The sequence below is a fragment of the Leptosomus discolor genome, chromosome 9, assembly GCF_034619465.1.
Source record: "Leptosomus discolor isolate bLepDis1 chromosome 9, bLepDis1.hap2, whole genome shotgun sequence".
NCBI lineage: Eukaryota > Metazoa > Chordata > Aves > Leptosomiformes > Leptosomidae > Leptosomus > Leptosomus discolor.
This window is the reverse complement of record NC_141399.1, coordinates 25302687-25317409: the sequence shown is the minus strand read 5'-3', so window position 1 is coordinate 25317409 and position 14723 is coordinate 25302687. Positions and strand designations below refer to the sequence as shown.

The following is a 14723-nucleotide window of genomic DNA, read 5'->3' as shown; positions in this document are numbered from 1 at the left end:
AACCTGCCCCAGAGAAAGGGAACACCAGATGGTAGGTGATGCACACATGGACGTGAGGCAGCAGAGGAGCAGCAGGAGCAGCAGAGTGATTGGGGAGGATGTACAGGAGTGCCTGTGGGAAGTTCTCATAGAGGTGAGACCACACATTGTTCAGATAGTCTGCCAGCCAGGACCAGCGGACACCTTTGGAAGAGACATGTCTTAGTGACTGCAAGGAAGTAATGGGAGAGGAATGTGAACGAGGACCCATGATCACAGGAGGTCTTTATGGGACAGGCAGTGGTCAGGGTTGCTCGTCTCTGGGGCTTTGCTGGTGGCAGACCCAGGAATGTTCAATCATGACTCAGATTTCACATGCCTGATGCTGCCAAAATTAATCCCTCTGATCACAGAAGCTGTTTGAGTCTTGCAGCAAAACTCTTTACTGGGGAGAGTTCAGAGAAACTAGAAACCCTCCTTTTTCTTGGATCCAAGTGTATTTTGAGGCAAGGTCAGGCCTTTTTCCCTATGCTGATGTGCAGCATGGGCCACTATAAGGAACTTCAGTCCCAGGACAAAGCCAGTGCCCTCTGTGCAAACTGGTTTTACTTGTCTGCACAGCAAGTAGAGGAGTGAGCCTGGTCGTGGACCCATGTACACAGAGGACAAGAGGATCATTTGGGGCAGCACAAAGAGCGTTCCCTGGTTGAGGCTGCTGGGTGCCTTGTCTGCTGCAGGCTGAGGCCAACAGGGTGGACAGGGAGCCCTCAGTTCCCAAGAGGCAGTGTGGCCACCCCTCGAATGTTGACTGCATCCTTCCCAAGAAACTTCCTAGAAAAGTCCCTGGGCTGAAGTTCCTGCAGTAGCCTCCAGCCCAGGACTGCCCCTTAGGGTTAGCTGCCCACCCCTTTCTCCTCCACAGCAGATTCATCAAGTGGGTGGGGTTTAAGAGGCAGAAACCCATGGATCTGCCACTCAGAGGTTGCTGGAGTGGGCAGTCAGTGCTGCTGGGAGTAGGCTTTTCCCATCAGTCCCTCTCCTGTGGCACCTGTTGCACACTTATGTAGCTGGAGTCTTCTGCATCATCCACACATAGCTCCAGATCCACTTCCTGCTGTATCCTCAGCCTCACACTGGCCATCTGGGAGGTAGCCTTGGGCATGACATACCTGAGAGGATTTATGCAACCACAAACAGGCTCCTGCTCAAAGAAGACGAGTCGCCAATTCGCTACGTAAATAAGCAGTAATATTTAATCGTAATATTTATTCGACCTGCCCGAGCTTGGCCCCGGCCTCGCTCCCTGCGCCGGCAGCAGGGCCCGGATGACCCGCCGGGCGCGCGTCACGTCGCTCAGAGCTGCCGGAGGGTGCGTGCGGTGCGGCGGGCGGTCCTGCTCTGGGCCGGGCGGGGAGCGCGAGGGCAGCGGGCGCGCTGGAGGGGAGCTTCCCCCGCCGCCGCCGGTGACCGGCCTCGGGTGTCCCCCTGGCTGCTGCCGGCGCCCCAGGGCAGGGTTGGCAGAGTCGTTTAACCTGGGAGCAGTGAACTCGGTTATCCTCTTCTGCAACCTGTACGGCGAAGCAGGAAGTTAATAACACGCTCTATGGACCCTCCCGTTGAGGGTCCAGCTCTGTTTTGTGAGGGTGGACTTCTACCATTGCTGCACTCCCAGACTGGGCGGCGTGTCCTGGCATTCCTGCTGGTACCAGATGAAACCATCGGGCTGTTTCCTTGTAATGTTTCTGTATCCCCAAGACAAATCCGATAATGCATTCATCTCCATCTAAGAGGCTGGTCCTAGTGGGGATGTTGAGGGAGGGTCGCAATCACGACAAACTTACCTACACAGTTGCAGATAAGCTGGCACTTCTTTATTGCAGCGCTGGGAAGCACGGGGGATAGCTCATCCTAACGTGCTTCAGTTACATCAAAAATTCGACTTTTTTGTATCCTTTTTCTGCAAAGTCGTGATCTTTAACGTATCTTAACATGAGCATGCATGTTATGCCCGCTATTAATTTTGACATCTACAATGATTGGTCCACCCTATTATATAACTTAATAATTAATATTCCTATACTAATATAATGATTGGTTATTTTACTGATCAAAATCTCTGATATACAAATCAGTATGGGCAGGATGTGAGAGTCTTCATAGCAACATTCCTTTGTTTCTATGGTTTCATCACATAAGATAACTAGCTGAGAATGTACAATTCCACCCCTTGTACCTGTCTCTCTGCCTCCCCTTTCTGTGTTCTGTATAGTTTCACAATCCGCAGGAGCTTTAGCTTTGGCCATCTTCATAAGGCCTGCATCTGCTGTCTCTTAGCATAAGTGGGGTTTTGTATATTTGTTACCATAATGTAAATTAATTGAATCAGGAAATAATTAAATACAAGACATTAGTTGTTCATTAAAAGCAATTAATTATCAATGAAAAGTAATTATCTGTTCAAAAGTCAGACCTGATTATAACAGGGACAAAGGTCCCAGGTACAGCTAAATGCCTGCCAAACACTATTTTTGCTGGCGATATCCCTGGAGGTTGGTGAGGGCATTTCTAATTTCCCATAGTGCTATTCCTAAAACTTCAGGCCACAGCCCTTTGTACATGCAGAACTGCACGGTGTCCAGGCAGCTCCACGGCAGTCCAGCACCCCGGAGTGCCTGTCCTTGGGGAACGCTGCACAGCATGCCGGCAGACACACAGGGTGCGAGACCACCCTGCCGAGCAGGGTGAGGGGGCTCCTGCTTACGCCTGCTCGTGGAGGTGGCATCAGCCGCTGTCACTGTAACTCGCCCCAAATGGTCTCTGCCCATTTAGGCACCTGAAACAGAGAAAGCAGCAGTGGATGTGATCAGGCTCTGATCTGTTCTGTCCCAGGATTTAAGTGTCCCAGAGAATTCTGCCAAAGGGCGGCCCTGTAGCTCGTGGGACTGTGGGAGAAGGAAACAGCCCGGGGGCACCACCCACACGGACCCCAGAGCCTCTCCTGGGGTCCTGCTGGCAGACAAGGCCGTACAGCAGAGCTCATCTGCTTGGATTTTGCCTTTCTGCTTTGGGACTACAAATTTTCAGGCATGATAACTCTCAATACCTAACAGTGAGTAGTTTACTCTGCCAGAAGATAAATGTTCTGACCAGTAGCAATATTAGGATCTGGGCCCTTCCCGTTCTTCATTGGGTCCCTTCATTGTCTCTGGGCAGGACGTTTCTTCTCTTATCTCTAAGGTTGCTGCATCAGCTGACGATGGTAGTGGCCTTCTTTACTTCCTTATCTTCCAGTTCAAACCAGCTCTGGGGCCTTCTTTTACTCAACTAGCTAAAAGTTCAGCATATCTGGGTGAAAGTTCACAGCTTGCTGCCTAAGGCTTCAACAAATTTAGCTACTAATGCTAAGTTCTGTGTAAGTAGTATACCAAATTGCACAACAGGCTTGCAGTGGCGGTTGCAGATCAGGGCAGTCAGCACCAGGAACAGAAGACAGACGGCTATGAGGGCCATGTTTTGCAGCTGTGGCCCAGACTTCATCTGCAGGGTTCCCTGGAAAGCCTGTAAAATCAGATTAGAGTGGGAAAATAATGGACTAGGTCAGGGGCCTAGAAAAGTCCTGGGGTGCTTGGCTGCATTCAGCACCAACAGACACGCTCCCTAGGCTGGAGGATGCTGCTTGGACCATCACCTCCCCTAGGCCTGCCTGGCTGTGTGAGCTGGCACAGGCAGGACGCAGGAACAACCACAAAACCGCAGATGAAATGCAAAGAGTGAATTTATTCTTGTTACCTCGCGATGTTGGGGATCTCCGCAGCAGCACCCGTGCAGAGGCACATAAGTGGGGATGCAGGCACCGTGGAGGTCGGTCCTGCTCATGAGCAAAAAGCTAACACCCTGCTGCTTTTTGCCTGTTATATCAGGGGTTTAGCAGGTGTATTTTTCCACTGTGCTTTGATCTTTCCCACAGCAGGGCAGGAATCGCAAGTGTGTTCAACAAGGTGCTTCTGAGTCCATCACAGGCCTATGTTTTCTGAACACAGGTGTTCTACTTGTCAAACACCCCGAACTAAACCACAATTAGTGTGATAGATGTGTTTTTCATCACCCCAGCTGCAAGTCACTTGAGCATGTTTCCAATCCTCCTCGCCAGTCTTCCATCCTTTTCCCATACTGCCTGACCAAGAAGGATCTGCAGAGCACTTTGGAGCATCCTCATCCAGCGGCCGAGGCAGCCTGGGAGGAGGAGTACTCATTGAGAGCAAGCCTCGCCTCGCCTCGCCTGGAGAGAGCAGGTGTGGGGGAAGGTGAAGTATGGACATACAGTGGGATTGTAGGGCATGGCTTTGAAACGTGCTGCCCTGAGCACATCCTGGAGGCAGGATGCCTTGGCTCCAGGCTCCTCTTGCACTCAGGGCTAGAAACAGGCTGGTAACAATGTGGGGCAGGAGGCGAGAGATATGGAGAGCGGCGAGAAGCCCCGCAATTCATCATGGAATACGTAGTAGGAAGGAGAAATGTGACAAGAGACACCGGACAGACAGAAAAGGGACATCTAAGTCTGTTCATTCCCTCCCGCTTACATATGGGGAAGCTGAGGCGGAGGAGGCAGTGAGCAGCTTGGCCCTAGCTGCACATCTGAGCCAGGAATTAAGCTGTGCTTTGCCACGTTCGCTTTGCTCTTTGTCAGCCACGGTCCCTGCTCAGGTGCTCTCTTCAGCATGCTGCTGCCTGTTTCTGTCAATGCTGCCAACTTTTTCTGAAAATGGTGCCCAGCTGCAATACCTGCATGTATCCCCCACGCCTGGCTCAGGTGGGGGCTGCTTACCAGGGGTTCTCCACCCATCACAGGAGAAGCCGGATTCAGAAGCAGCCCGTGGGTAATCTGGCCAGGGCTCAGCACGGAAACACCTCACACACTTTGGATTGAAAAATAAGCTCTGCCTGGGCTACGCTAGAAACTCGTGGCAGGGATGCGTTTTGTCTTCCTGCAGACACACAGATAGCTGCACAATCCCTGGACCACCCAGCCCAGGCAATCCTAGCAGCTGAGTCATGAAAGAGAACAAGATCCCTGGTGTCCAGGAGGATTTGGCCAGGCAGCCCCCGCCACAGCAGGGCTATCTGTGGAGCGGTGACTGGGCAGGGCATCCCCTGGCTGAGAGGCAGAGGGTTTTGTGCTGGTCCAGCCGTTCGCCTGCACAGAAACGTCTGTGGCCTGGGGGAGGCTGTGGCACATCTTAGATCCACATAGCGCTGGGAGGAAACAGTGTCTGGTCTCCATTCCCCACAAGATAAATGCCAAGAGACACTTCCAGTAACGGATGCCAGAGCTTGGCTGGCTCTGACACATCTGCCCGCCTGCCCACAGCCCCTTGCCAGTGCTCTCGCTCAGCACAGCACTTTCACTGCTTCCTGGGTGGCTGGAGAACATCCTGGAGCTGATCCGGGCTGGTTGGTGAAGGCTGCTCGGTCACCTGCAGAGATTTCAGCCCCGTTTCCTCTTTGAAAATAGTCCAGAGGGAGCTCTGGTGCACGCAGCCTCTTCTCTGATCTAACGCTGTGTCCCGTGCCACTTGGTGGGTTTCGGGGTAGGTGACTCTTTTGTATCCTCCCTTTTAAAGGGGTTTTCCTCTGCTTGGTAGAGACCCTTTGCTCGGCAAATGTAGCGAGTTAATAATCCTCTTTTGTCAGTATGTTGGCCGCAATAACACACTTTATTAGCAGTAATATTTCACAGATCGGGTAAAATAATATTTCACAGATCAGATAAAGGTATGTCTTTCCCTAATTCTATCTAATAATATGGAGAGAGAAGAAGAAAAAAAAAAGGAGTAAAAAAGAGAAGGAAAGAAAGAGAGAGAGAGAAAGAAAGAGAGAAAGAGATGTCACCACTCCTGGGGTCCAGTGACGTATCGCAGAAGGTGTGGTCTGGTCTTTGGTTCTTTGGTGGTGGGTGCACACCGGTGTCTTGATTATTGACATTTTTATTGTCCCTCTTCATTACTATTCGTGAGTCCTGTTCACGTTATCCCCTCCTCTTCTTGCTTTCCATGCTAATTAGGATGCAGGTGCGGTATGCAACATTTTGGGGGCTCCAGGAGGCTTCTGTCCACTATAGATAAGGCAGTGAACCTCCCCGAGTCCAGTGTACACCTGCAGATGAGGAAGTGGCCCTCTGCAAGTCCAGAAACACCCCTTTTCTGCAGGGTTTGTCCGCTTGGATAGGGGAGGTTGGGTAGCTGCTCCAGCTGAAGCCCCCCTTTATCGATCACTCCAACTAAAGTTTCTGAAGGAGAACACTGCTCCACCCTTCTGTCTCCGAGGAGGGAGCACTGCTCCACCTTCGCAGGTTTTGTTCCCTCCCTGGAGCAAGCTGTACTGCAAAGCAGGCTGGTTTTAGGGCTGATACAGCAAACTTGCACTGTAAAACAAGTTTGTTCAAAACACATACATAAAATCTGCAAAACTGTTTAAGGCAAAAAAAAAATCAGATTGTCCTTCACACTACCTTGCCTCACTGGACAAAAGTGCCACAACACAGCAGCCTGTTTCCAGAGGCAGGGTGAGCCTGAGCATCCACTGGTACAGGCAGGGACTGTGCCTCTCTTCACCAAGGAGAGCTGGGTGCTGACCCTGAGAGACAAGGCAGCCAGGACCACACAGAGCAGCCAGTCCTGTGAGACTGACTACACCTTCATCTGAGCCAGCTCCTGGGTGGGCTTGTGGTCCTCACCAAGTTTGTGGCCAAAACCCCCTGCTGTTGACCAGTCCCTCATCCCTCACTGTGATGGCTATTTAAGCTTCAGCTGGTCAGGCCCAGCCTGGCCTGCAGTGGTAGCCATGGGCAGAGGGTGCAGATGTCTGCCCCCATCCAGGAGCATCAACATGGGGGACTGGGTCAGTTCCTCAGCAAGTGTGTGCAGGTCTCTGTCTACAGCCCAGCTGCTGTTTGGGGCTGAGCTGATGTCTCTGCTCTTTGCCATCAGGCCCTTCACCATGCCTGGGTGCTCCTCTGCACTGGTGGCCCAGGGACTGCAGCTAGCTGTCCTTGTGCGGCACTGACCACTGCACTCAGGAGAGGTGCAGTTGCCTTGGAGCTGACAAAGGTTGCCTTGAGAAGGGCCCAAGGGGGCAGGTTTTGTCCTCCCAGGCTGAAGGGCAGGGGTGTTCCCCTTTGAGAAGCTTCTGGCTCCAATGCCTCTTTTGAGGCCAGCACTTGCCAGGCAGCCAGCTTCTCCTCAGACCTGTGCGTGGTTATTGTCAAAATGCAATTAAGCCAAAGGGTGATTGCATCTCATGCTTGGGGCTGCAATGTAATCACTGCCAGGGCCACAGCAAAGGCTCCTTGTACAGCAACATGGAGCCTGGCAGTTGCACGAGGCTTTTTCAGCCCTGCTTCTTTTGAGAAGACCAGCTTCTGGTCTCCACTGGGTGTGAGTTCCCGGACAGGTCACGCCACCTGCTGATCTGCAGCGTGTGTCCCTGCTTCCTCCGGACACAGGCCATGGAGGGGAGCGCCTGTGTGCACCACAGCCAGTCCAGCGCACCCGAGGGCTGGCAGGAGCTGGGTGGCTCAGAGCAGCCGTTCTTTCCTCACACAACCACCCTGCCTCAGAGAGAGCCTTGGGGTCTCCCCCATGACCATCCCCTGGTGCTGCCGGCAGAGCTCTCCTCGGAATTGCACCAGGCCACATCTTGTACAGGTGTGAACAGACTCTGCCTGACTCTGATGGGGCACTGTGGGAATTCACAAGCCACTCCCTGGCTGCTGCTGGACTAGCATGCCCACCCTGCCCATCCTGCTGTGATGGCAGCCAGCACCTGGCTGACCCCCACCATTCTCCAAAGGCCCCTCATAACCCTGCTTCCCACCCCACGTCACCTGACAGAGCTTGTTGTGGGGCCACTTGTCTCCCCTGCCACAGAGCGAGGACTCACAGCGCTCTGGATGGGTTGATGCAGGCTCTGATGAGCCAGCAATGATGACAATGCTGCCATCACCATGGAGGAGAAGCAGGCTGGCATGACCCCACACCTGCACCACAGCCAGCCAGGCACTCCAGGTCTTTGTGACATGGTAGTTGTTCCAGAAGGTCCCAACCCCATGAAAGGCATGAGGCATGAGCTAGCATCACCCTGCTTGTCACCATACCTGGAAGGGGAAACATCTGCCACTGTGTGGGGCAGGTACCGGTCAGGGGGAGAGCCACCTGTGGCAGAAAGATGGCTCCAGCCCACGACACACCTTGCTGGGGATCATGGCAAGGTAGCAGCTAATCCAGTGGTCAACATCCCACCAGAGCCCCTAGGAGCCACAGACACCTGTAGAACTCCTCCAGTGAGTAAGCAAGGAGGGCTTCCTTGAGGCAGCTGTGGAAAGCAGGATGATGGCACTCAGCCATGGCAGCAGGAACATTATGGGAAGGAGGTGAAGGGAAGTGGAGGGCCAAAGCCCAGTGCTGAGTTAGGTTCAGATAGCGCTGCCTTCCTTGAGCCACTGATCCCCTCTGATTGTGAAATGGACGCTGGGGCCTGGGGCAGGGCCTCTTCCCCCTGCCCTTATCTTTGCTGCTTCCTACTCCTCCAGGACTGTGCCCAGGCAGTGGTAGCCTGTGCAAAATGAAGTTGGGAAGCTCTGGGGCTAATTAATTATTAGCTGCTGGTAATGCTGACTGAGCTCCCAGGGACTCCAAGGCTGGAGCAGAGGAGAAAGTGCAGAAAGATACTAGAAAATTACTGTTCAATTCTTCAGCATTGTACTGGAAAATTACTGTTTAATTCTTCAGCATTACATCTGACTACATGGCATCTGGTAGATAAGGACAGGAAGAGGCTGATGATGAGCCAGCCATTACAGCAGCTCTGCAGGCTTTCTCCTCCTCAGCAGTTGGGGCAGCCAGGGCCCCGGAGGGCTGGCTCCGGCCCTGGTGAGAGTTCAGGGTCCGGTTGGATGCAGGTCCTTGGGCCCGTGCTGCCCATGCCTGGCCCCACAGCTGTCAGTACTCCTGCTGAGTGTCACAGCCAAGGAACTCTATCCGCAGGGCAATGTGGTTGTGCCACTGGCGGGGGTGTATCCTCACATAGCGGGCAAAGAGAGGGGGCTCCAGAGTATTCATCACTGTGCTGGTGTAGTCTTGGTTTGCCTTGAAAATCTGGAGAGGGGAGAGAAATCAATCAGGGATATGCTTTCTGCTGGTATAATAAGCGCATGACTTGAGGACATGATCAGCCCAGACAAGCACAGCCTGGCTCACTGCTCTTGCAAAAAGTCCCGTGAGCATGTTTGCTGCCAAGGACTGTGCTTGCTGCCCTGGGGTGGCCATGGGCTGCCCCTGGCTGTGGAGCAGCTCTGCCTACCTTCTCCTTGCCATCCTGCAGGACCAGGCTCCAGTGCATGCCATTCTGGCTGCTAGAGACAGCAAACTCCTTCACAAACATGTGGGTGAAGACAGCTTTGGCACCTTGGGTTATGATTGCAGTCACCTTCTTGGTTACTTCAAAGTCCACCTGCAACCACTCTCTGGGGCTGTTGCTCTGGGGAAGGACAGACTACCTTCAACCATTCAGCAACAATGAGAAAGATGTTTGTTGCAGCTGAAGCCAAGCTGGCCCTGCACAGAGTCCTGGGCATCACCTGCCCTACCAGGTGTCTGGTTGGAGCTGCTGGGTGCTAAATTAGTGAGGCAACTCTCCTGCCTGTGTGCCAGCAGCTTGCATGGTGCACGTGGCTGTACATACTCCCCACACAGCCCTGGCTGGGAAAGGTTGCAAGCACCCAGCCTGCCTGCTTGGATCTCACCTGCCTGCCCATGCCCCAGCTGCCTGCCTGGGGATCTCCTTGCATGGGCTACCTTTGGCCTCCATGCGTTCGTCCTCCCCTGCAGGTGCAGGCGGGCCTGCGAGGGTGACCAGCTGGAGAAGATGTTGGTGCTGTAGGAGGACGCGGAGATGCGCTGGTCAGGGATCCCTCTGTTCTCCATTCCTAGGGGCATGAAGCAGCCTGGAAGTGAGAAGTGATTTTTGTCAGAGCGGGGAATGCGCCCATCATGGAGATGCCTTCTGGCTGCTCACTGCTCCAGCTGCCCTCAATGCACTTTCCCTGGTTACAGGTTCTCCTGTGCCTTGCTGCAGTGCCATGGTCCCTGCACTGCTCAGGGCCCCTGTGTGCAGCGTGGCTTTGTCTGGGGAGTGCCAGACTACACCTGCCACTAGTCCCACTTTCTTTTCTCCTTAGAGATTTCATCGAGGAGGAATGTGAAGAATTTGTGCATCTGCCAGGACATAAGGAGAACCTGTCTCCAGGGGAAGGACGAGAATACCTGGCAGGGAGACACCCTGTGCATGTGCACAGCTGCCTCAGAGCCCACTGGCAGGTTTGTGGTATGGGGCAACAGCACAGCTGCTGCTGCTTGTAGCTGCTGGAGAGTCCACTCTGCTGGTGTGCAAAGCTAAAGAAAGGATCCCAGAGCACCACTGCCCCGGGTCACACTGTGGGCCAGAGCAGTCTTGCCTTGGAGTAGCAAAACCAGACGAAAAGCCAATAGCATCTGCCTCTGCTTGTTGCCTGCTCCCCTAGACTGAGGCAGCATCTCCTCAGCTATCAGCTTAGCTGCTGCTGGAGGTTTCTGGTGGTTCAGAAGAAAGTGGTGATAAGAGCTGGCCCCATGCCCTCCCCCTAGTATTGCTAGGTCTTAGACAATAAGATTTTCCAGCTTTGTTCCCCCAACATCTCAATGCCATTTTCCGCCTCCTCCTTCCCCCTCCACAACTGCCTGAGGAGTCCTGAAACATGTGGAGCTGGTGCTCAGCACCCCAGTGGATCAGGCCTTAGCTTTGGTGCTTGGTATCTGGAGGTGGGACATACTGTTCAGGTCACAGCCGATGAGCTCCATGCGCAGTGTGGTCCGGATGCTGTAGTGAGTGGGGTGGATGCGGATGTACTGGGCTATGATTGGAGGGTTGAAGTAATTTTCTTTCACCGTGGTTGCATCCACATTTGCAAAGAACAGCTGCAGGGAAAGGAAGAATGGTTGTTGCAGTGGAAAGAGAGCTAGGCAGGACAAGGATTAGTGGAGAGAACATTTCTGTCTGGCACTTTTATATCTTATCACCATCCTTACAAGAGAACGGCAGCTCAGGGAAATTATTTGAGATGTGATTCAGACAAAAGAAGTGTGAATGGGCAAAATCAGGGTGAACCACTGAGAAACAGGAGGAGAAACTTAGAGTCTGTGCAAATGAACATGTTTTTTGTATTTTCAATAAACAGAGGGGAGAAAAAGAAGGAAAAAAAAAGTCAGTCCTGGGACTTTTGAACCTGGGAAAAGTTTTGGCCACAGCTGGTGTACATGATGTAGGATTTTCTGGATACTTTTCTTCTCCCGCTGGAATGATCAGCTTCTGCAGATTTAGGTTGTGTTTTTTTCTAGTGAGTAGATAACCTCCAAATCATCTGCATCTGCACAATGTTTTTAGGAAGCCAAATTTGCCTTTGGGTCAAAAAAGATATTCAGGCAAAATCTTAAGCCTAGCTCTAAGTAAAACGGAACATAACTTTAAGTGATGGATCTCACAACCACCTGAGATCATGGAAAGAAATAGCTCGGTCAATTTAAAATGAGACAGATGGACACAGACAGCAAGTCACTTGCAGATCTGTGATCTGCAATTCAGTCATCCTGGCAGTGAATACTCACTGTTCCTGCCCTAATCAAATATCTCAGTGAATCAGGAGATTGTGGACAGAGCTCCCTAGCCCTCATCACCCCAAGAGACCCTGTTCTGGGAAGACACTCTCCTCAAGACCCGTTTGCCTTACCATCTGTGTGCTGGTGGCATTCCCCTTGTATTTCCTCCACCTTTGCCCATCAAGGCTGTAGAAGACAACAAACTGAGAGATGTAAAGGCTGGAGAACTTTTGTCGGGCCCCTTGGGTTTTTATGCCATGAATAATCATGAGATGCAAAAGATCCACCTGAGAACAAAAGTCAGGGATTCATTTCTGATGGAAAACCTAAGCCATGTTCAGGCAATGCACTGTAAACCTGTAGAACTTGCTTCCTCATGACGTGACTGAGTGCAGGTTATGAACGTAGTTAAAATAGTTGTACATAGGGGCACAAGTCAGCCAACAGCTGGGAGAGGGCAGGGAAGAGCTGTTTGGAGAGGTGAGCTGTGCTAACTTGTCTTTGGGGTTTTTTTGCACAATCTGATGCTGCAGCCGGACCATCAAGTGATTCCTCTGCTGCACTGAGGCTGAATCTGGGGGTCAGGCCAGCAGCGACCATGGCCAGACCAAGTGCCATTAGGATCTTAGAGCTCCTCTCCCAGATAGAAAGCAGAGGAAATAGCAGGACATAGCTGGGGAGACAATGGCCATCTGTGTGGGTCCTTCTGCACAGTGCATCAGCCACAGGGATGCCCTTGCAATGCCTCCAGCGGTACCTCCTGCCACAGGGGCCCTCTTACCTGGATCCAGGCGTTGCTGTGGTCAGTGCTCCAAGCATTGATGGAGCCGGTGTTATCCAGCCTGGCCAGGTAAGGAGCCCACTGCCCTACAAGGAGAGCACACAGATACGAGGATACTGCTGGCCCCTGGAGGTTCCCAGCCTGAGGTGGTGAGAAGTCCATCCACAGCATAGGGCCTGAGGATCACCCTAGGGTTTAGCAGCCATGTACAGGGTGGCAGAGTAGTGGCCTGATGGGCTAGATATGTGGGAAGGCACCTCCAGGTCCCAGCTGGGACACTGACAGGGGCATGGATGGAGGAAGATCTCTGCCAGAGACCCAGTGTAGCAGAGCCTTGGGCGGGCAAGCATGTGAGTTGTGTTGGCTGAAGCTGCCCCAACCTCACCTGCCTTCCTGGCAGCGACAACCCCTACTCACCATACTGCCCTGATGCTGTGATCTGAGAGTCTCCAATGTGGCCTGAGGTCAGGCCAAGGGCGTTTCGGCAGTCTGTAGCCAAACAGGGAGAAGGAGGGTGAAAATCAGGGATTAGATAATAAGGCTTTTGAAGGAAAAGCCTATGCTAGATAGCAGCCTCCAGGCTCAGGAAAGTTGTCTCAAGACTTCAGGAGCCCCCATGCTTGTTTGTTTCACACCAAGCAGTGGGTGTCAGATGCCTCGACATCCATCCCTGAATTCTAGGGGTACTGGAAGTTCTTGCTCCTGACCCGAATGTCAGCAGCAGAGACTTGCCAGCATCAGCCATAGCAGCCTCTTGCCAGACTCCTGTCCTTGAGTCCCTGACCTGACATTCTCATGTCCTGATCTCCCAGCAATGCTGACAAGTGTCTCTTCCCCATACTCACGTCTTGCTCCTGGGCCTTTTTGTTGCTAGGCAGCATCTTTTAAAAACAAAATGTCATATTGCTAAAGGAAAGTCTGCCTGACACCCCTGTCTCTCTATGTCTCTCTTCTGGTCTGCTGAGCACAGGGCTGTTTGTCCCATAATAACCGTTATTACTGTTAGTGACTTGTCATATCTTGGCATCTCCATTTCATGGGGGAAAATGTGAATTTGAAACCTTAAGCAGATTTTTAACTTGTCTAGCTCACGTTTAATACTCCTTTAGGAAGAGGAGAGAGACTGTCACTGTAATAAAATACTACTCACAAACCGCTTCCTCCAGTGCTTACTTATGGTAGAGGTAGTAACGTGTTATTCTGGGGTGAATGGAGCCAGAGGTTTCCTATGGATTTCACAGGTGCTTTTGGGGCTGTTTCTATCAGAGCAACCTGTAGTCACGCACTGTCGCTCACTGCCTCCTGCCATCACTCTGTGCCTCAGTTTACCTCTTGACAGCAGCTGGGTGCTGTACCTTTCTGACAGTGCAGGCAGGCACCAGTGTGTGCATTCAGTTGCTGGGGTAAGTGCATTTTATAGGAGGTCCAGGGACCCTCATTATTGGAAAACAAGAGCTCTGGGAACAAATATTTGCAGGCAAATGAAACTGGTCTTCCAGTGTTCACCCCAACTGTGTCCTTGACTCTGTGCTCTCTGCTGGGCTGTGTAGAGTGGCAAGGGCTGAAGTCATGACCTTCTTTCAGAGTGAAAACCCAGAAAACTCCACTTGGGCCACCCCAGGGGAAATGCTGAGAGACCTGAGGGAGGGAGCTTAAAACCATGCTGGCCATGGCCACAGCAGCAAGTGGGCCGGGGTGCAAAGAGGATCACTCACTCAGGTTGTACACGAGGAAGAGAGCACTCATCCCGGCTTGCTGGTGCTCTCCCACTTTGCACTCTACCCGCCAGATCCCAGCATGTGAGGGCCACATCTCCACTGTCCCAAAGACACCTGGCCGGGAATGGAGAGCAGAGCAGAGGGGAGTTACTTGCTGTAATGGGATGCTATGGTGCCAAACGCTGTGCAAACACAGAGCCAGACGCTTCGAGATTCATTCCCCCTCCTTGCTATCCCCCCGTAGGCTTGGCACTTCCTAATGGGCATGGACACGGACACAAAGCCCCGGCAGCTGGGGTGTGCACAGTGCTCATGCTGCATCTCACCGGGATAAAGGTTGTAGACTCCCATGCGATACTCCTGGCTAGTCCTGACGCTGAACAGCTGCCCATGAAAATGGATGGAGTGAACATCCTCAGTGCTGCCCATGTTCAGGAGGTGGCCATCGGATCCGTTGCTGCTGAGCCATCACCAGCCCAGGCAATGTGTCACTCACATAGCCGTTGATGGCTGGGGAAGGCAGCAGTCAGAAGCAGCACAAATCTCCAGGGCTTTTCA

General features: G+C 52.6%; 1 protein-coding gene across 1 annotated transcript in view; it reads right to left on the bottom strand.

The window, feature by feature from the left end:
* Positions 1 to 8955: 8955 nt before the first annotated feature.
* F8 (coagulation factor VIII) overlaps positions 8956 to 14723 on the bottom strand; it is a 25667-nt gene continuing 19899 nt past the window's right edge. The window contains 10 exon segments of the mRNA XM_086470665.1: positions 8956 to 9131; positions 9337 to 9513; positions 9831 to 9979; positions 10844 to 10988; positions 11798 to 11953; positions 12448 to 12533; positions 12865 to 12936; positions 14163 to 14279; positions 14492 to 14606; positions 14608 to 14675. Coding sequence (XP_086326791.1) covers positions 8976 to 9131; positions 9337 to 9513; positions 9831 to 9979; positions 10844 to 10988; positions 11798 to 11953; positions 12448 to 12533; positions 12865 to 12936; positions 14163 to 14279; positions 14492 to 14606; positions 14608 to 14675 — 1241 coding nt within the window. The 3' untranslated portion in view covers positions 8956 to 8975.